The 22,121-nt window shown below is 42.9% G+C and overlaps 1 protein-coding gene across 6 annotated transcripts in view; it reads left to right on the forward strand.

Moving 5' to 3' along the window:
• Positions 1-22,121, forward strand: part of ARMH1 (armadillo like helical domain containing 1) — a 649,433-nt gene that overhangs the window by 552,224 nt on the left and 75,088 nt on the right. Inside the window, exon 11 of one of the 6 annotated variants that reach the window (XM_078671742.1) lies at positions 2,644-3,134. The exons of the other annotated variants lie outside the window; for them this stretch is intronic. Coding sequence (XP_078527868.1) covers positions 2,644-2,655 — 12 coding nt within the window. The 3' untranslated portion in view covers positions 2,656-3,134. Of the gene's footprint in view, positions 1-2,643; positions 3,135-22,121 lie in introns of those variants that run through there. 6 annotated transcript variants of the gene reach the window in all.

Below are 22,121 nucleotides of genomic sequence, written 5' to 3' on the forward strand. Positions count from 1 at the left end.
CAGATGACAAAGAGGTCATCAATGTACCTCCACCATGTGACTACATGCTGGAGGTAGTGTGTACAGGCAGGGTCGGTACTGATGTCATGCTCCCAGCTTCCCATGAATAGATTCGCGAAGCTGGGAGCAAAGCTGGAACCCATCGCCATACCGACCACCTGCCTGTAGAGAACACCATTAAATAAAAAAATTTTGTTGGACAGTATGTCATCAAACTCAACAGCATTTTACTGTGTTCTCTGTACCTCAGGGGACGTGCTGCCAGAAAGTAACCGCATGCCTCCAAACCATCCCTGTGATCAATGATGGTATACAGGGATTGGACATCAAGGGGTCGATTCCGATTTGGGAAAAAAACGTCCGTACGATTTGTATCCGGAGCCCTCTCCGTACGAATCGTACCCGTCCATCCGAGTCGCGAAGTACGATCCGTATTCCGTGAATCCGTCCGAATCGTCGCGATCCGTACGTATTGCAAGGCTGAAACCGTGAACCGTACGACTCGTACACATACCGTACGACTCCTACACATGCCGTACGACCCGACGAGTACGATCCGGACCGGGGTATGAGGACGCGATTCGTACGGTCCACGTCAGGTAAGGGCGAGTCATACGGAAAAGCACACAAACACATACACACCGTACGGTCCGTACCCCCCATAATCGCAGGGGTACGCACCGTACCCCTGCGATCATGGGGTGTACGAGCCGTACCCCCATTGTACGATCGGTGTACGAGCCGTACCCCATGTACGATCGGTGTACGAGCAGTACCCCATGTACGATCGTGTACGAGCCGTACCCCATGTACGATCGGTGTACGAGCCGTACCCCATGTACGATCAGTGTACGAGCCGTACACCCATCGTACAATGGGGGTACGGCTCGTACACCGATCGTACATGGGGTACGGCTCGTACACCCATCGTACAATTGGGGTACGGCTCGTACACCCATTGTACATGGGGTACGGCTCGTACACCCATCGTACAATGGGGGTACGGCTCGTACACCAATCGTACATGGGGTACGGCTCGTACACCCATCGTACAATGGGGGTACGGCTCGTACACCGATCGTACAATGTGGGTACGGCTCGTAAACCGATCGTACAATGGGGGTACGGCTCGTACACCAATCGTACAATGGGGGTACGGCTCGTACACCCCATGATCGCAGGGTTACGGTGCGTACCCCTGCGATCATGGGGAGTACGCACCGTACCTGGGGGGTCGTTCCGTACCTGTTTCGGCGCGAACTCTGCTTTTACGGCTGTTTTCAGCTCCCGTAGAAAAAGGGTCGTACGGTGCATACCCGACACGTATCGTACTGGCTGGGTCGTAAAAACCAGCCGCGAACCGTACAAATGTCGCGTACAGCAGGTTCCGAGGCAGAATTGTACGGAGATTAGAGTCGTACGGTGTCTTGTACGACTCGTACGGAGTACGGCTCCTGTTACGAATCGTACTTCGTCGTACGTACGGGACGTTTACAGCTACGATTCGTACGGGGGAAAAACGCTCCGTACGACGATTCGGAGTGCTTTTTACCGGATCGGAATCGACCCCCAAGTGTAATCATCAAGTACCCTTCCTCCCAGTTGATGTTCTGAATTTTATTTAAAAAGTCTTTGGTGTCTCGTATGTAGCTGGGTAAACCAGCCACCCATTCCCGAAGGTAATGGTCCACGTATTTAGAGACATGATCTGTTGCACTGCCCCTTGAGGACACAATTGGCCTGCCCGGAGGATTCAGGGGGTCCTTATGGAGTTTGGGAAGCAGATACATAACGGGAAGGACCGGGAAGTCGTTTTTCAGATAATTATATTCTTCCCATTCTAAAATGCCCTTGTCCTTCTACATCGTTAGCTCGTCCCATAGCTCCGTTATGCTCTTGTTATATATCTCTCTAGACACTGGCAGGTAAAATCTCTTGTCTTTGAGTTGTTTGATGTATGTTTGTTTTTCTAAGATAACCATGTTCCCGCCTTTGTCTGCGGGACGTATGACTATGCTATCATCCTCTATGAGGGATTTAAGTGCCTGCCTTTGGGTGTAGGTCATGTTGTTATTGATAAACTCTCTCCTGTTCTTTTTGTGTTTGTATAAGCAAAGTGCTTTGCTAGTACTGTCCTGAAAGGTATCAAGGGAGTCATGTGGAAGAGGAGGGAGGAAAGTGGATTTAGGCTTGAAGCCTGAATTTGCACTGCTATCCTGCAGAATGTGGGTATCATGTGGGATTAGTATAGCATCAGGTGATTGACTGTCATTTTCTGTCTCTCCCTGCTCTAACATAACCATATTAATAATGGTGTCAGTATCACTGATCATGATGTTATCAGACTGATTTGTGTGGGTGATCTCATTTCTTTTCGTCCATCCTAGCCTTTTTTTTACAACACATCATCATACCCTATCTTTCTGAATCTATGTACAACATAAGCATGTCTAGCCGTCTACATGAATATTCAGTTGTGATCTCTGTATTTTTGTACCATGATACATAATATTCTCCGCCTTCTTTCACACAACACTATATGATTCTTCCATGTGCACATTAGAAAAACATGTTTGGTTTTTATCTGGTTTTATTTATGGTAATGTATTTATTTTTATTCCATTTTCTTCTTTTTTTCAATAGGAAAATGGTTGACTGATCAATGTATTCTGTAAGCACGGGTCACACCATCCCTTCTTCTGTTTTCCTCACCACACAAGCACTTTGCTTTTGTTTTTTGATGAACATTCTGGCAAGCCAAACGCAAGTGTATTTGACAATATACATCTAATGAATGCCGCAATTGGACAATAATTACAGTGCATATGTATTCTACATGGTTACTGTCTCTATATACACAGGTTTTCGTATAGCATGTGGAATCTCGCAAACATCATATAAGATTAGTATCTATTGTATTGAAACAGAGATTACTAACTGTTTTGACAAATTTAGACAGTGTATGTCTGACTACTTAGGAGACACATGAAATTAATTGTTTTGACATTAAGTTAATATAGATGAATTATGAGTTTAAATGAACTTACATGTAACTTTGTATAAGTTAGCATATTAGTAGTTGATGTGTGATATGAATTATCACGGCATTACAACGTTTACACTGTGTAATATGTCCCATTCCATCATGGCGGCTCTTTTTCAGTGTAAGGCACGAAACCCTTGCAGTCTGTTTTCTATGTCTTGACTTTACACGTGATGTGTTGACTGCCGAATGCTTTATTAACACGAGTGTGGGCACTTTTCCATTTAACGTGATCAAGGCTTTTGGGAAGCCGAAACATGTTGTTTTGTGGATTAAAAACCCTTGGAATTTGAGCTGGTCTTTGGATATTCACTGAGAGCGTACTTAATTGTGGCAGTGACAAGGATTAATTACCGGCGTGCTCCACCAGTGGTCTACGCCAATTCCCTCGGGGCATCAGGAGGTCAGAAGGAGCGTTTTGGTTGATACGATATATATATATATATATATATATAAATATATATATATATATATCCACCGAATCGGCTCTCAAAAATGCAGACCCCTGGCGCTCCACTCTCCGGTGCAATACTCCTCGGCAGAGCCAAGCCTTAATTTATTTCACACATCTTCGACTGAAGAAATGAGTACGCACTCACAAAGGTTCTCTTCTTTTTCCCAATACTTTATTTCGCAGTTGTTAACCAGCGTATTCACAAATCATTCCGACGCGTTTCGCTACAAACGTGTAGCTTGCTCACGGTTAATACAATAGTAAGCTTTGGTCCCTCCTATTTCTACGGAGGTTCCCGCCGAACATTCTCTTACGCAAAGCATCACTTCCTGTTTTTTTACTAACAGGAAGTTGTTTGGGAAATGTAGTTTTGTTATTACTTGTTCATTGAATCGGTATGTTACGAACACTCTCAAGATAATGTCATTTTTAAACATTCACTACTCTTGGTTGTGCAACATTATTCACACTTAGAGGAGGCAATTATATAAATATTAAAAGCAGGTATTGTGGGATTATCAGGGATTTTTGTGTTAAACTTTAACAATGATTTATGCCCTCCAGTGGGCATTAATGTTTTGACCATAGTTATCCTCCTTGTCATTTTCTAGATTGTACTCAAACAAATATTTTGTTTTCTTGTCTACCAAAACTTTATAAACAACAAGCTCCTTTCCGCCCTCTAGTGGGCTTTACCTTGAGGATTTAATTATGATCCAAAGTGTTCAATCCACATTTCCAGCTCAGTTCATAAATCCTTAATTTAGCCTCCATATGTACACAACCAATTAATATTTAAAAAACAATTCATTTTACCGATTAACCATTTCAAAACCTCTATAAATGTATATGTATCTGCATTTCCAAATATATTGCACATTCTTTTACTCATATATTCACTGTAAGTCTCTTTTCCTTGAATTACTCAAACACCATATTTCATCAGTCCCCATTATTGTTATAGATGTACATACAGTTCTTCACTTTGATTTAGTCCCATCGGGGTCCTTGTCCTGAAATTTAATATTTGTCGCGATTCTCTGCATCTCAAGATTTTTTCTCTATCGCCACCCCTATCAAGAGGGATGATGGTTTCCAATGCATAAAATTTTAACAAAGTTCAATCCCCATTATGATTACTCTCCATGTGTTTTGCAACAGCATTATTTCTGTCCTTATTTACCGTTGCTCTCACATGCTCTAAAATTCTCTTTTTCAGTTCATTTTTTGTGCTCCCAATGTACCTTAGAGAACGTGGACATTCTATCACATATAACACGGGGGTACTCAAACATGTAATCAATTCCTTTATCTTCCATGTTTTGTTGTTTGGCATTAGTACTTCCTTTTTATTAACTGCTATTTGGCACACCTTGCAGTTCTGACATTTGATGAACCCCTTTGTTTTCATCCATTGTATTCCTTTCGTCTTCTTTGTATGATCCTGATGGTGACTATGTATCAGTCTATCTTTCAAGTTTTTAGCACGTCTAAAGGTTACCTGTGGATGTTGCCCCATTACTTTTCTTGTGGTAGGGTCTAGTTGAAGTAATTTCCAATTTTTTCTTATACTCCCCACAATTTGCTTGGATTCCCTTGTGTAGTCTAGAATCAGTCTTATTTTACTTTCCTCTCTCTTTTTTGTGGTTTTTGTGGTTTCACGTTTGGTTATTAAAGCATCTTTCCTTTCCTTCTCATTTGCTCTCTTCCACCCATTTTCGATGATTTTCGTATTGTAACCCCGGTTTTTGAATCTTTGTGCCATTGCATGGCTGGTCTTTTGCCATTCGGATTCCTCTGAACAAATCCGTCTCAACCTTAAAAATTCACCGTACGGAATATTTTCTTTCACTGAAGGTTTATGAAAACTGCTTGCATGTAACGTTGAATTTGTGGCAGTTTCCTTTCTGTGTAAGGTCGTTTCAACTTTATCATTTTTAATATATATTTCCGTATCAAGAAAGGTCACATGAGTTTTACTTATGTTGTAAGTGAATCTTAGGTTAGTACTTGATGAGTTTAGGATTTGAAAATAGGCCTCAAATTCTTGGCTAGTTCCTTCCCATACAATTAGTAGGTCGTCGATGTATCTGACCCATTTTGCTATTTTGTTCACATAAAAATCATTATCCGGGTGCCATGCAATTTGTTGTTCCCACCACCCCATAGTGAGGCATGCGTATGCCGGGCTGAATGAGAAACCCATTGCACAACCCTTGATCTGTTGAAAAATTTCTTCACCAAATAGAAAGACGTTTTGCGTTAAACACATTTCCACCATATCAATTAACATTTGATTATGTCTGTTAAATTGAATGTCTCTTTCTATTAGAAAATAGGCACAAGCATTTAGTCCGATGTTATTCTCGATATTAGTATACAATGATACCACGTCCATGGTTATGAGCATGTAGTTGGATTGCCATGGTAATTAATTTAGGAGTTTAAGAAGATCCGTCGTATCTCGTATGTAGAAACTCAAATTCATTACTAACAGCATTAGAAAAAAATCAATGTAGTTAGCTACAGGTTCCATGAGTGACCTCTTTGATGAAACGATCGGCCTCCCTGGTGGTTTTAGAGGATTTGTATGCACCTTCGGCAAAAAGTAAATCGTGGCTGTCACCGGGTGTATCGTTGTTAAAAATTTCATTTCATCTGGGTCTATCAGATTTTGATCAGTCCACATCCTGAGTTTCTTATCCAGTTTGTCTTTGAAAATTTCCGTCGGATTTTTTTCCAATTTCCTGTAATACTGTTTATTCCCAAGTTTTGAGTGAGCTTCTGCCACATAGTCTTTTGTATTTAAAATGACAATATTACCGCCTTTGTCGGCAATTTTTATGGTTATCATTTTGTCATTTGTTAAATCCATTAATGCTGTTCTTTCTTCTTTTTTTAAATTGTCATGAAATTTCATTCCTTTGATTTTTTGAATATCTTGAATGATTGCCTCCTGGAAAATATCAATTTTATTACCTTGTGGTAAATGTGGATAAAATTTAGATGGTGTTTTCATTCCACTTAATCCTGCTCCTTTTTGAGGACATACTCCTGAATCTGAGATGGTTTCCTCCTCATTTGTTATATCCAAATTCGTTAATGTGACCAAAGCTGGGAGGTCTGCAGTTGTTAATCCTCTTTCCTCTTCCAATCCTTCCAGTCTTTTTTTCTTTTTTAATTTGGTAAAGTTTGCCATTTGTTCGTTCTCCTCAAAATTTTTTGCTAATTTGATCTTCCTTATATATTTATAAAGGTCGATCCGGGTTTGAGCCAGGTTCATAGATTCTGATGGGCAGAAGTTGATTCCCTTCTTCAAAAGGGACGTTTCATCTTGACTTATAATTCTTGTTGATAAATTTATAACCTCCAGGTCTTCATTGTTGAGCTTTGCATCACCCCAATTTATTTCTGATTCCTCTGGCGCATGGATCTGGTTTCCGTTCCTACTTTTTGGGGCCCACTTCCTCATTTTATTTCGTCTTGTTGGTTTTTTGCAGCCACTCCTGATTTGGGGACCCACTTCCGTCCCCTTCCTCTTCCTCTTGAAAATTGTGGTTGATTTTGTTCCCAAAATCTTTGTTTGAGGACCAGCCTCATGTCGCCTAAAAAATCCTTTGTTGTTTGGTTTTCGTTCTCTGAACCATCCTCACTTGTGCCTGTGGATGTCATAGATGTTGCGCTTGTTGTACTTTGATATCCTGAGCCCTTCTCTCCTTGATTTTTGAAAATGTCGAATTTTCGCGCATATGTAAATATTCTTCCATGTGCGTAATCATCAGCGTCACGTTGAAATTTGAATTGTTTTCGATTCCTAACAATCTCCTCATGCTTATCCACATATTTTTCCAGGTCTTCCTTTAATTTTAGCATTTCCGGATTTAAATCTATGGCAGCTATTTCTTTTTCTAAATCTGATAGTTCCTCCTTGATTTTAACTAATGCTATTTCCAGATGTTTTATTAGGATTGTGATTAAACCGAGTGATGAATCCAAGATATGTTCTCCCCAATCTTTTAATAATTCATCAGTAGCATCCTGTTGACTCGGCATTAGTGAAAGTCTTAAGCCTCTGGGAACTCTTTTTACTTCCAGATATTTTTTCAAAGTTATTAATTCCCACCATTTGTTTATTTCTTTCTTACTCAATCTTTCCCATAATTTGAGTTTGCTCCTTGTATCCGTTTTTTGGTTATCTTGTTTGTTATTTTTGTTCTTATTGGATGATGGTGTTTTTTGTTCAAAAAAAGAGGAATCCAATAATTCAGTTCTTTTGGCGTCTCTTTTATCCATATTTAACTGTGTACGTGTTGCTGTACGCTAGGTTTGGTTTATCAGCTATTTCTCTTCTGATTTCTTAATTCATTAATGTCTTTTTTTCTCGGCGAAAAAGCCTCAAAGGGAAAAACCTGTCTTTGTGCAAACGAGTTGTTAGCTATGTTGGTACTTAATTGGTTATATGTTCCGCTCATCGATGCTTCGATTCCAAATTGCGGTTTTATTTAAGCACAACAGAAACCTCTCTTTGTTTGCAAAGCAACCAACATTCAAAGTTATTTTTTCTCCGCTACGTCTTTGACTCCCAATGGTTAAAAAAGGCACTCCCCGTGCTTACCTCCACCCTTCGATGTTGGTCCGCCGGTTCGTAATCCGCTCTTTCCACGGGGCACTTTCACGTAGCGACGGTTCCACTGTGTTGGCGTTCACCGGGTTTGCTTTAATTTATCCACCGAATCTGCTCTAAAAAATGCAGACCCCTGGCGCTCCACTCTCCGGTGCAATACTCCTCGGCAGAGCCAAGCCTTAATTTATTTCACACACCTCTTCGACTGAAGAAATGAGTACACACTCACAAAGGTTCTCTTCTTTTTCCCAATACTTTATTTCGCAGTTGTTAACCAGCGTATTCACAAATCATTCCGACGCGTTTCGCTACAAACGTGTAGCTTGCTCACGGTAATACAATAGTAAGGTTTGGTCCCTCCTATTTCTACGGAGGTTCCCGCCGAACATTCTCTTACGCAAAGCATCACTTCCTGTTTTTTTACTAACAGGAAGTTGTTTGGGAAATGTAGTTTTGTTATTACTTGTTCATTGAATCGGTATGTTACGAACACTCTCAAGATAATGTCATTTTTAAACATTCACTACTCTTGGTTGTGCAACATTATTCACACTTAGAGTAGGCAATTATATAAACATTAATAGCAGGTATTGTGGGATTATCAGCGATTTTTATGTTAAACTTTAACAATGATTTACGCCCTCCAGTGGGCATTAATATTTTGACCATAGTTATCCTCCTTGTCATTTTCTAGATTGTACTCAAACAAATATTTTGTTTTCTTGTCTACCAAAACTTTATAAACAACAAGCTCCTTTCCGCTCTCTAGTGGGCTTTACCTTGAGGATTTAATTATGATCCGAAGGGTTCAATCCACATTTCCAGCTCAGTTCATAAATCCTTAATTTAGCCTCCATATGTACACAACCAATTAATATATAAAAACCAATTCATTTTACCGATTAACCATTTCAAAACCTCTATAAATGTATATGTATCTGCATTTCCAAATATATTGCACATTCTTTTACTCATATATTCACTAATAAGTCTCTTTTCCTTGAATTACTCAAACACCATATTTCATCAGTCCCCATTATTTTTATAGATGTACATACAGTTCTTCACTTTGATTTAGTCCCATCGGGGTAATTGTCCTGAAATTTAATAATTGTCGCGATTCTCTGCATGTCAAGATTTTTTCTCTTTCGCCACCCCTATCAAGAGGGATGATGGTTTCCAATGCATAAAATTTTAACAAAGTCCAATCCCCATTATGATTACTCTCCATGTGTTTTGCAACAGCATTATTTCTGTCCTTATTTACCGTTGCTCTCACATGCTCTAAAATTCTCTTTTTCAGTTTATTTTTTGTGCTCCCAATGTACTTTAGAGAACATGGACATTCTATCACATATACCACGTGGGTACTCAAACATGTAAACAATTCCTTTATCTTCCATGTTTTGTTGTTTGGCATTAGTACTTCCTTTTTATTAACTGCTATTTGACACACCTTGCAGTTCTGACATTTGATGAACCCCTTTGTTTTCATCCATTGTATTCCTTTCTTCTTCTTTGTATGATCCTGATGGTGACTATGTATCAGTCTATCTTTCAAGTTTTTATCACGTCTAAAGGTTACCTGTGGATGTTGCCCCATTACTTTTCTTGTGGTAGGATCTAGTTGAAGTAATTTCCAAATTTTTCTTATACTCCCCACAATTTGCTTGGATTCTCTTGTGTAGTCTAGAATCAGTCTTATTTTACTTTCCTCTCTCTTCTTTGTGGTTTTTGTGGTTTCACGTTTGGTTATTAAAGCATCTTTCCTTTCCTTCTCATTTGCTCTCTTCCATCCTTTTTCGATGATTTTCGTATTGTAACCCCGGTTTTTGAATCTTTGTACCATTGCATGGCTGGTCTTTTGCCATTCGGATTCCTCTGAACAAATCCATCTCAACCTTAAATATATATATATATACGTTTATATATATGTATATACTTTTATAATGCCTGCACTTTATGACTATTGTTTATATTTTCTGCTTTGGACGCATGGTGGGATGCTTCAACTTACCAGCTGCTGCTGTCCTTTGATACCTGCTTACTATTCTGATTCAAGCATATGAATCTATAAAAGATACAATATTGGAGAAAAAACAAGTTACTTAACTGAACACTGTGGTTCTCCAGTATTGATATCTTTTATGGTTTCGCATTTTAAAACAATGATACTAGACTGCTAAAGGCTATTGAATCTTTACAATAATTGAATGTTAAACTTTAATACTGCTGTTTTACTGTTACTGTGGGATTCCCACCATGACGATGGGGAAGAATCAAGCATGTGAATCAATAAAAGATATCAATACTGGAGAACCATAGTGTATAGGTAAGTAACTTGTTTTTTTATCTTCTGGCAGAAAAAGTTTGAGTGGTCGTCACAGAGTGTTTGGGATGGGCTGATGTCGCTGTTGGTTGTTGCTAGATTGGAGACCTCCTTGATGATGGTAGAGTTCTTTGCAGTTGTTTGAGCTGGATTCGAGCATGAGGGTTAAGGCTCTTTTCTTTTCATCTAGTAGTTGTCTGTGGTAGAGGTTGAGGGTGGCTTGTATGTGCCTCTGGTGGTGGTGTTTTTGTAGATTCTCTATTTTCTTTTGAGGCATTTTCAGCTGCCTTTGGAATTCCTGAGGTTGTTTGTGTTGGGTACCAGTTGAGAAATTTGTTGTTCTTTTTAGTGTTGATACGAAGGGCTGTGATGGGGTTGGCGCAGTCAGTGATCCAGTCAGTGAAGATTCTAGTGTCGACATCGGGGTTTCTGGTGTGGCTGGGCGGGTGTTCCTGAAGGGTCTTGGTCCATTCTTCTATGTGTACTTTACCCCATTGTTGTGAAGATGTGCTATTTTTGTTGGGAGGCGCACTCTTAGTGGGCGGGTATCCTGAAGTGGACAACGTAGTGATCTGACCATGTGAGCTGTGTTATTGTGCTATGTGGGTGGTGGTGATCCTGTTGTTGGAGGGGTTTAGTGACAGCATATCTACTTACAAATATATTGAGTCAAAAATATGGATTTAAAAAATATCAACTTCCTATACTTATAATTACAATTAGAAAAATATCATGAAAAAAATATTGTTTTCACTGATATAGTTGTCTAAAATATAGATGTTTAAATATATATCAATTTAAATTATGAACTTTAATTAAATTAAATATCAATACTAATATAATCAAAATAAAATATATGTAATAATTATTTTGGAAAATATAACAATTATTATTTTTACAAATTAAAACAAACATAGATATTATTGTTAAACAATCTGCCCCAGCATTGAAAAGGCACTCATCAGCACTCTTTGGCCTCCAGCATCTTACAGCCTCGTTACAGCCTGCCTCTCATGGCGATGTGCCATATGGTATCATCATGCTGACCGGTTTCAAGGCAAAGAACGCCTCTTCTTCATGGGCTTGAATAAAAAACAGGCATTCACAGTACACTTCCTTACCAGTGCGCTTTAATTGATAGAAACGCCCCTAGTGGGCTTGCTTAGTGCAATCTGTAGTTACAAGGCATTATGGGTTTTGCTGTCCCAGGAAGTGAGTGTCATTATTACCTTCGTAGGTTGAAAGTCCCGTTTTTAAAATTGAAAGCATTTTTCTATAAAAATTTTTTATATATTAATATACCTATTTTATTTACATATATACAATTCTAAAATATTACTATTGTAATATTTTTTAATTTATATTACTTTTTAATACTTTTTAAATTTAATCATATAAAGAAAATATATATTCATATATCCAATAATATCAAATATTTAAAAAACAAACCATTGTAATTACAAATAAAAAGACTCAAACAAAATAACATTTTAGAATTCACAAAAAATTAATAAAAAATTAAAAACAATAATTATAAATAGGATCATTTTAAATAACGAAAAATATTAATATAAATGTAGACAATATAAAGTAAACTACAAAATGTATAAATCAGTATATTTACTATTCCCACTACAACTTATAAATAGTAGACAAAGGGGCTGATTATGATGTTGGTCGGAAAGACTCCGAATGGTATTCGGATTCTCCGAATCCGATACGGAACCTCTGTTCCCGGCCGCATCGGATATTTTCCGACCGATCGATTACAATGCAGGGAAACCGTTCGGGCTTTCCGATCCGGTTTCGATTGGCATTCAGGCAGCCCGAGGTATTCGTACAGCCCAAGTCCTTTGGAGCCGAATCGTAAAGCTCTATGGACATGGTTTCCTACCGAGCGATTACGATGGCAGATTCTCACAGCTGTTCCAAATTGGTTTGCCTGACACAAAACGGCTGTTGGAATCTGACTTTGGGGGCTCGTAGCAGGCCGAAACGGAGGCCTACTGGTAGGCCTCCGTTTGGGGCCCATCGCGGTGCCCATGGGACCCCTCTTTCCAACCATGCACAGTGTGGCAGGAACCATGAGGCGCCTGCCACAGGGTGCAAGGTTTTCCCCAACCACCCCTTCGTGCAATAGGAGCCTGTGTTCTCGTTCAGAACACAGGCTCCCATTGAGGTCAATGCGAGTCAAACCGAACAATTTTGGGATGCATCCTAATGATGGTCTCAGCTCCGCCGTTGGGATTATGATAGCACTTTCCAGCAGCCTTTTCATGTTTGCCTTTCCGACATAGAAAGGCTGTCATAACGTATCTTTGGGGGTCAGTAGCAGGGCCCTCTTCTCCCCTGGCCCTCCGCTATGGGGCCTGGTGGACATCTATGGTGCCCTCCTAAACATCACTGTACCGTGTGGCAGGCACCGTAGGATGCCTGCCACATGGTGCAGGAATTTTTAAAAACAGTAATTTCCCAATGCTAGCTTGTGCTACGAGCCTTTTTTGCCAGCGGCACAAGCTGCCATTGGGAAATGGATGTTTCCAACCCCCCATAGGGCAGTCGCATCCAAATTTGTTGGTCAGAACCGTTGACCTATGGTCTTTTGGTTCCAGACCGTTACAATGTCGCAGCCTGCTACCCGACAACCTAATTTTGCCCAATAATATTTAAAATTAAAAAACATAGCACAATTAACACATAAAATAATAAATTTAAATAAAAAGTTACTCTTTTTAATTTTGTAATTACTTACATAACGTTCTACCCTATACCTCTATACACACCACACATCTGAAATCTATGTTTACAATTTTTACATATTTAAATATCTACTAAAATATTAATACTAATTACCTTTCCACCATTTATCCATACAAAACAAATAACCCACACCTAATATATACATTTTAAAAAACATTAATTAAAGAATTTACATACACAATAATCAATTATACAAGTAATATTACTAAATAACTAATAATAACTAATAATAAATGAATTATATTTCATTAGCTTCCCACCCTCTACCCACACAAATAAAGTAATCAATATTTTAATTACATATGTACATAATTAGCATTTAAACAATTATTAAAACTTAACAATATTTATTAATTATTATAATTTCCTCACATCATTTACCCATACAAAAACTACAAAATACCCCCAACGTATATATATTACACAATTTCCATAATATTTATAATAAAAACTTTAAAAATAAATATAATTAATTCGCTTCTCACCCTATACCCATACAACCCACTTTAAATGTAACTTAATTGTTTGTATACAATTAACATAAATTATTATCAATGAAATAATTATAAATAATTAAACATTAATTATTAATAAATTATAATTAATTAACTTATCACCCTATACCCCTACAAAACACAGAACCCACACCTCAAACTTAAAAGAAACATAAATATCATTTAAATAATCAATCATAATTAAAAATTATTATAATTTATTTACTTCCTACCCTATTGCCCTACAAAACCCACAACTCACACCTAAAACTTAAAAACATAAATATTAATTATACAATTAACAATCATAAGTATCAATTAAATAATTGATATTAATTTAAAAGTATTTATTAATTAATTATATTTAATTTACTTCCCACAATTCACACCTACAAACCCACAACATGCACCTAAAACATAAAATACTGATTATACAATTAACATAAATAACTATTAATTAAATAATTAATATTGATATTAAAAAATTGTAAATTTATTTATTTATAATCCCCTATAAACCCCAAAATCTGCTATAGTAAATAAAAAAACATTACATAAAATTTAAAAACTACTATTAATTTACAAACCATATTAAAAAACTCACAATATTTAAACAAACATTTTTAACCATATACAAGTAACCTATGTATTAAAATACAAAAAGTCACAAAATATCGATGGGCCCGATTCACAGAACTACCTTAAGACAAAATCCTAAACTTACTACCATTTTGGTATTCACAGAAGGCACTTAAGGCCAGATGTAGGTCGCCTAATACCGGTCGGTAAGGGCTGAAATTTCCGAATTTCGGCCGTTACCGACCGGTATTAGGCTACTGAGATGTAGGTGGCCTCAATTACAAATTCGATAAGTTACCGATTCGGTATTTTAAGGAATCTGTAAATTACCGATTCCTTAAAATACCAAATCGGTAAATTACCGAATTTGCAATGTAGGGAGCACTCAATGAGTGCATTGCATAGGTAAGGATTCGGTATTTACCGCCAACTACAAGTTGGTGGTAAATATCGAAAACCTTTGCAAAAGCAATCATTTTGCTTTTACAACAGTGCGATGTGGCAGACATACATGCCCTCAGGGCATGTATGTCTGCCATATGTGCACCCATGCACTATTCAGGGGTGCAACAGGGTGTCAATGTGACACCCTGCCTCCCTTGAATGAGTTCCCCATTTTACCGAATCGGTATTTACCGATTCGGTAATTCCAATTCATTCCTATGGGCCTGGAGGCCCATAGGAATGAATGGGAATTACCGAATCGGTAAATACAGATTCGGTAAATACCGAATCGGTACCTTACCGAACATTTGCCTACATAGCATTTACTGATTCTAATCGTGAAATTCGGTATTTTAGAATCGGTAAATCAAGGTTACCTATATCTGGCCCTTAGTCATTTTGGTATTCACAGAAGGCACTTTCTCATTTCAGTATTCACAGAAGGCGTTAAGGAGTCCTAAAGTTAGGAACTTAAGGACTCCTAAATGCCTTCTGCGAATACCAATAGTGCCCTACCTGGTGCCCATCCACGCCATTAACGCCCTACCTGGTGCCCTTCTTTTCAATCGAGGTGCGGGTGTTTTACTGACCGGGCCAGCACGGCCTGGATTCCCCCTGGGCCCGCCTTGCCCCCTGGGCTGCGCTGTGGAGCTGGTACGCCGCTGTGTGGCGCATCGCAAGCTGTGGACGGATGCCCCTGAATACGGGGCTTGAGAGAGGAGTGGAGGGTGAGGCGGCCGCTGCTGGGCTCGGAGCGGTGCCCCCCTGCGATCCGGAGTTCTGACCCGGGGAGGCTGAAGTGGTGAGCGAGCTCCCGCTGTGAGGACGGCGGTCGAGCACCCCGGTCGAGGCCTGCTTGCAGCTCGGAGGTGAGGAGTGAAGGGGCGGTCGGCCGGAGGTCCGGGATTCGGTCCGCGAGTCGGCGGAACGGCGTGAGGCCCCCGCGGGTGTTCCCGGCGTTGGGCCCCGGCATTGGTATTGGGTATGCCCCACCCCCCCCGGTCTTGGCTGCCTCCTGGACCGCGCTGCGGTTGTCCCTGCTGCATTCCCGATTGGGGCCTGTTGCTTTGTGGCCCTGCGGTGCTTTGTACCGGCCCACGGATCGGCGGCTAGGTCCTATGGCGGAGTCGGAGGGGGGCCATGGGGGGTTAAGACGGTGACTCCTGCTCTCCTTTTCGTCCTTAGTGGGTGGTGGTGCCCTGTATCAGGGTTAGGTAAGGTTCCAGAATGGCACCATGTTCCCCTTACAGACGAACATTAGTCACTTCACAAGACTTTTCCTATTTTTCATTTTCTTTGTGGTTCAGTCCTTTTTTGGGGGTGTTGGGGATAGGTTTTTGGAAGGGGGTTGTTTTTGGGGCTCCGCATCAGTTCTCTGGGGGGTTAGGTGTAGGTTGGGGCTGCCGTATGCTTCTGACGCTTCCCCCAGTGCTCCTGTCCTAGATAACTAGGCTAGCAGTCCCTTCCCCCTTAGAGATTATGGGTAGAGACCTGAAAATTGTAAGCCTGAATGTTCGGGCCTAAATAACCCTGTTAAGCGCGCTGCCATCCTTTCTCTGTTGGAGAATGCAGACGGTGATGCGTGTCTGCTGCAAGAGACCCATCTCCTCCCCAAGGATATTAGGAGGATGAAAGACAGGCGATTCCCTGTGCAGCTATGGTCCTCGGGCCCAGCAAAGAAATACGGGGTGGCTATTCTCTTTAGTGCTCGGGCGCATTGCAAGATCCTATCCCAAGTTGTTGATATTAGAGGGCGGTTTCTGGCAGTCTGGGTTCAATGGGGGAACACACATTTGACAGTGGGCTCACTGTATGCGCCAAACGAACGCCAAGAGCCCTTCCTGAAGGCGTCTCTCTCCGAAGTGCTAGCTTCCCCGGATGCTTTTGTGCTGGTGGGGGGGACCTGAATTTAGTAATGGACTTTGGGCTGGATAGATCCGCTGCGCGCTCGCACCTGGCGGGGGCCCTGTCGCAGGGGGGTAGGCAATGGTTGCAACACGGGGGCTGCATGATGTGTGGCGGGCTCAACATCCCCTAGACCGGGATTATAAATATTACTCTTCAGCTCATAAAACTTATGCGCGTTTGGATCACTTTTTGGCTACGACCTCTCTCTTGCCCCATTTGTCCTCGGCAACTATCACCCCCCTTATTTCTGTTCAGCTTACCTGTAGTGGGCATCAGGCGCCGTTGTCAGGCTGGCGCCTCCGAGATTCTCTCCTCCACTTGGAGTCAGCAGTCACTCGTATTAGGGACGCTATCACCCAGTACTTCGCCACCAATGATCAGGGTGGTATGTCCTTAGGGTCAGTTTGGGAGGCCCTCAAAATGGTGGTTCAAGGAGAGTTTATTGTGCTGTCTGTGACATATGCTCGTATGCGTAGGGAGAAATGCGCGGAGCTAGAGAAGGAGGTGGGTGACCTGGAGACGATACATAAGTGGACAGGGGCCCCACGCGTATGGAGGGAGTTGGAAACGAAGAGACGCATGTTAAAGCACCTTGACCTGGATCCAGCAGAGTATGCCCTTTTGCGCTTGCGCCACAAGTTTTATCTTAGCGGGGACAAGGGGGGCCGGATGCTGGCGCACTGGTTGAGGGCACGAGCGCAGCAGTCAGCCGTCCAATCCATTAGGGATTCTCAAGCAGTGGAACAGACTACCGATTCCCTCACGTTAGACTCCTTTCGGCAGTTCTATCAAACCCTATATCAGGCGGAGCCTTCAGACCCCGAGCGGGTAGCGGCTTATTTGGCATCTTGCGGCGTTACGCCTTTCCTTAAGGTCTCGGCAGAGGCTCTGGATGCTGCAATACGTATCGAGGAGTTCATCTCTGCGATTGCGCGTCTGAAACTGGCAAAATCCCCGGGACCGGATGGCTTTTCGGCCGTCTTTTATAAGACGTTTTGTGTGGAGCTGGCTCCTTTTTTAACGCGCCTTTTTAATTCCTTTCTAGAGGTGGGGGACGTGACCCCCTCCATGTTGGAGGCTGCTATCACAGTGATTCCCAAGCCTGGGAAGGACCCTGCGTGTGTTGATCTTATCGCCCGATCTCGCTCCTTAACATTGACCCAAAGCTCTTTGCCAGCATCTTGGCCGCACGACTCAGCCCGTTGATGGACGGCATCATAGATCCGGAACAAGCGGGGTTTATTCCGACGCGACAGGGGGGAGACAATACTAAACGACTTCTACAACTCCCGGATTCAGTCCATCGTTCTCATGCGCAGACCCTCTTCTTATCCATAGATGCGGAGAAGGCCTTCGACTGTGTTGACTGGACATACCTGTTTGCTGTATTGAAGGTCTTCAGTTTGGGAGATAACTTTGTGCGATGGGTCCGCTGTCTATATGCGGCTCCGAGGACGGCGGTACGGGTGAATGGGTGCATATCGACTCTTTTTCCTATCGCTAGAGGGACGAGGCAGGGGTGCCCCCTGTCCCCGCTGCTTTTTGCGCTCTATATGGAGCCCTTTGCTCAGCGGGTACGGTCCAATGGAGGTATAGCGGGGATTCGGTTTGGCGCGGACACGCACAAAATCAGTTTGTATGCGGATGACGTGATTCTCTCACTTACGCAACCCCACTCCTCCTTGCGGCACCTGTCGGCAGAACTGCACGAATTTAGTAAAGTAGCGGGATCTAAAGTTAACTTCTCCAAATCGCAGATACTCAATGTATCGGTCCCTGCGGCTGATGTACTGGATCTGCAGCAGGACTTTGCCTTCCAATGGGTTCACTCCGACATCCCGTACCTGGGAATCCGCCTTGCCCCTTCTATAGCACGGACAGCTTCCATTAATTACAAGCTGTTAGTGGACCAGACAGCCAAATCGCTGTCCGACTGGTCCTGTCTAAATCTGGCCTGGTTCGGTAGACTGGCGGCGGTGCTCCCGCGTATCTCGTACCTCTTTCAAATGTTCCCGCTGAGCCATCTGTCGGGTTCCATTCAGAAGCTACAAGGGCTTATTAATACGTTTTTATGGAATCACAAACGTCCACGGCTTACCTTATCACTGATTACAGCTCCTAAGTCTAGCGGTGGGATAGGTTTCCCCTTGCTGAAGGCGTACATTCAGGCGGCCTGCCTACGATTCATCCTTGAATGGTCCAGTAAACACTGGAACTTCATGGACCAGACAGTAGCGGGGTGCAACATTTGGCGCGAGTTATGGCTCCTTCGAAAGCATAGAGCATGGGGTCTTTACTCTTCCCCTGTGACGTCACCAACGTTGAAGGCGTGGGACCAATTGTGGCAGCGTAAAGGGTGGATTACTTTCCCGTCCCCTATGCCGCCCATTGTAGATAATCCGGACTTCCCGCCGGGCTGTGCGTCCCCGATCTTCCAGCGCTGGAGGGAGGAAGGTTGCAAGAGAGTGGGCTCCCTCTTTGATCTAGATGGCTTAATTCCGCTCCCACTGCTTTGCCAGGACTACTTCTCTCTTTTAGAGTCCGATGCATTTCCTTATGCGCAAGTAGCGCATTGGGTTACTCAACCCCCTAAAATTGCTGCTATGTCCCGCCCTCTGACGGCCTTCAAACGGTGGGTAGTCTGCAAAAAAGATGATCGCAAACTTATATCTTATTTGTATGCTATGATCATGGCGCGCCCCAAAGCTTCACGTACAAAAGCGCAGGTTGGTTGGGAGACAGAGCTACGGTGCCCGCTGTCACGTGGGGAGTGGGAGCAGGTGTTCTACCATGCGCACCACATCCCGGCCAACGTAGCAGGCACAGAGTCAGCCTATAATGTGGTTACTTTTTGGTATTATACCCCAGCTCGTATTAAAGCTTGGGATCATAAACACTCAGGCCTGTGTTGGAGGGGGTGTGGTTCCCCGGGCACCTTGACACACCTGTTGTGGCACTGTCCGAAGCTAGAGCGGTATTGGAAGGCGGTCCTTGACGACCTAGACGATGCTTTTCATATCACTTTCCGTCAAGCTCCTGAGCATGTGCTATTAGGGCTTCCACATGTCAAATCGTATCCCTTGCACTCGCTGAGGGGTAGACAGATTGCTTTGGCCTTGTTAGCGGCGCGCCTAGTCATCCTTGTGTAGTGGAGGTCCCTAGACTCACCTGACCCGAGGCACTGGGTCCGACGGATGTGGCATCTTCTAGCTATGGAGCAGCTTTCGCTGTGTATGGATGGAAAGGGGCGGAATACGCGGAATTGTGGGGCCCATTCTTACATCTTCTGTCCAGGGATCTGCAAGAGGTAACGTGTCCAAAGTATTTGCAGATTCTTCAAACTTATTCCTTTGGAGCCTCGGGCCCTGCCAAGGTGATTTGAGTGGTTTGAGCGATGCTAGGGTGGAGAGCGAGGGGGCGGCGGGGAGTATAAGGGGGTAGATGAGACTGATGTGGAGGTGGGTGGTGGGTGGCAGGGGGATGTTTGGGGTGGGGGGAGGGGAGTTTCTTTTGTCTTTGTTGCTCTTGTTCCTATAATTAAATGCAGTAGCTTGGTATTTGTACCGGCTGATCATCACAGTGTAAAAACAGTTTCAATCGGGTCGGGGACAATCGATATTTGCCCGGCGGTATTGCCTCTGTGACCCTCTAGTTATTTAAATCAATGAAGAGGCAGGCGCTGGAGACTGGAAAGCAGGAAACAAGGTTTTTTATTCTCTCCGGAGGAGAACACAACGAAACGGACAGAAGGTATCGTTCTGAGGTGCTCTAACTGTATTTCTGAGGCCTGGCCTCTTATATCCACATTTATGACTTTATTGCAGATTACACATACATGTTTAAAGCTTTGATGTGCGGAAAAGACATTCTCGGAACTCCCCTTTGGGCCCGTTCCCACACACATTTACAGTTAAAGTCCCCACCCTAGTCACAACAGGTGATGAGCATCGCGCAGCTGGATAATCCGCCGATTCACGGAATGTGGGGAGTCTGATCGGATCTCATGGGGTGGGGGGGCTTTGATCAACCCGGGGATTCTTTGATGGGGGAAGCTTTCTATTGTACGGGGAGGGGCAAGGATGGTATCGGCAGAGCTGGGTGTCGGCTTGGGAACGGGGAGGACAAAACGGGCTCACGGGAAAAAAAGGGGGTTTGCATCTAAGGGCCGGAGATCATGAAAGGAAAGCAGGGAGGTGTCGCGCTGGGAACAGGATGAGGGCCGGGGGCAGAGCAGCGCCGAAGAGGGGTTTATGACTCAAGGCAGGTGCAAGCAGGGGGTGGTCAGCGTGCAGGCTTAGTGAAGGCAAAGGGCTATGTCAGGGGCCAGCGGCATGCAAAAGGGTTTGTTCTGATCGGGACATCTTAAAATGGCGGGCGCGTACGACAAAGTGTGGCATCAGGGGAAGAGGCAAGATGGCGCAGATAATGTTCACCAAAACGCACTAATTTTCCACAGTTCTCCCTTTAACATATTCAAGACATCTTGCTGGTTCATTTTCTACTCGGGTCTATTGTGGTGGGCATGAGAAAGAAGACCGGTAGGAACCCTAGAAAAAGAGTTGTAAACAATACATTTTGAGGTTTCTAGTTTTTAGGAGGTGCACCTATTTGATAAACTTTGATAAATTTGTTCAGCAGGAAAGTCATAGGAATGAAATACAAAAAACGGCGAGCAGCAAGTACATATCATAACGTGAACTGGCAGGTTAATACATATTTCAGATTCGGTTTGGAGCAGGATCAATACAATGGCGGCTGGGAGAGAAATGAGGCAAAAAAAACGGTGATTGAGGATGTCAAATGTTCGAAGTTTACGAGTTCTCATTGTTCTTTGTGGTCTTTCGTTGGCGCTGTTGAGCACCGGCGGTGGAGCTACAAGTCCAGCTCTGTTCTAAGTTCTGCGTTGCAGGGCACGACCCCTTTCCTCGCGTTTCTGGTCGGAAAGGTCCTTTTCGCCCTGTGTCCTTTGAGGTGATTGTCAGAAAGTTCCGATGGGAGAAGAGCGTTCAAAACAGTCCATAGGGTAGGTCAGAGGAAAAAAGGGGGATGGAGCAAGGCCAAATTAGGAACAAACCAGGGGAACGAGAGACTTCAAATAGGCGGGCGTGTGACGGAATTCAGAGAGCGGGGACTTGTCGACAGGCACTGGACGTCGAGCAGGGGCATCAGGTCGACCCTTTCTTTTCATGCCGTCGAAAACAGTGCCTCGTCCTGCAGCTCTTTTCAGTCGTGGTCTCGCCTTGGCTAATGTCGCAGGTGTCCCTTAGTCTGCAGTCAGGCCTCGTGCTCCCACATCCGGTCCTTCTCTCCTCCAACGGCAGTACCCTTAAACAAGTTTGAAAAGACAGTCTTTTAGAAAAATTTGCGGATGAAGATAATCAAAAAAGTCTATTTCTCTCCCAGCTCCAGGCAAAGAATGAAAATGTCCGTTATTTTTAACGTTCACAACTGGCATATGAATGACCGGTGGCGGACCTGCTGGATTT

The sequence above is a fragment of the Lissotriton helveticus genome, chromosome 1_2 (genome assembly GCF_964261635.1).
Source record: "Lissotriton helveticus chromosome 1_2, aLisHel1.1, whole genome shotgun sequence".
Classification (NCBI taxonomy): domain Eukaryota; kingdom Metazoa; phylum Chordata; class Amphibia; order Caudata; family Salamandridae; genus Lissotriton; species Lissotriton helveticus.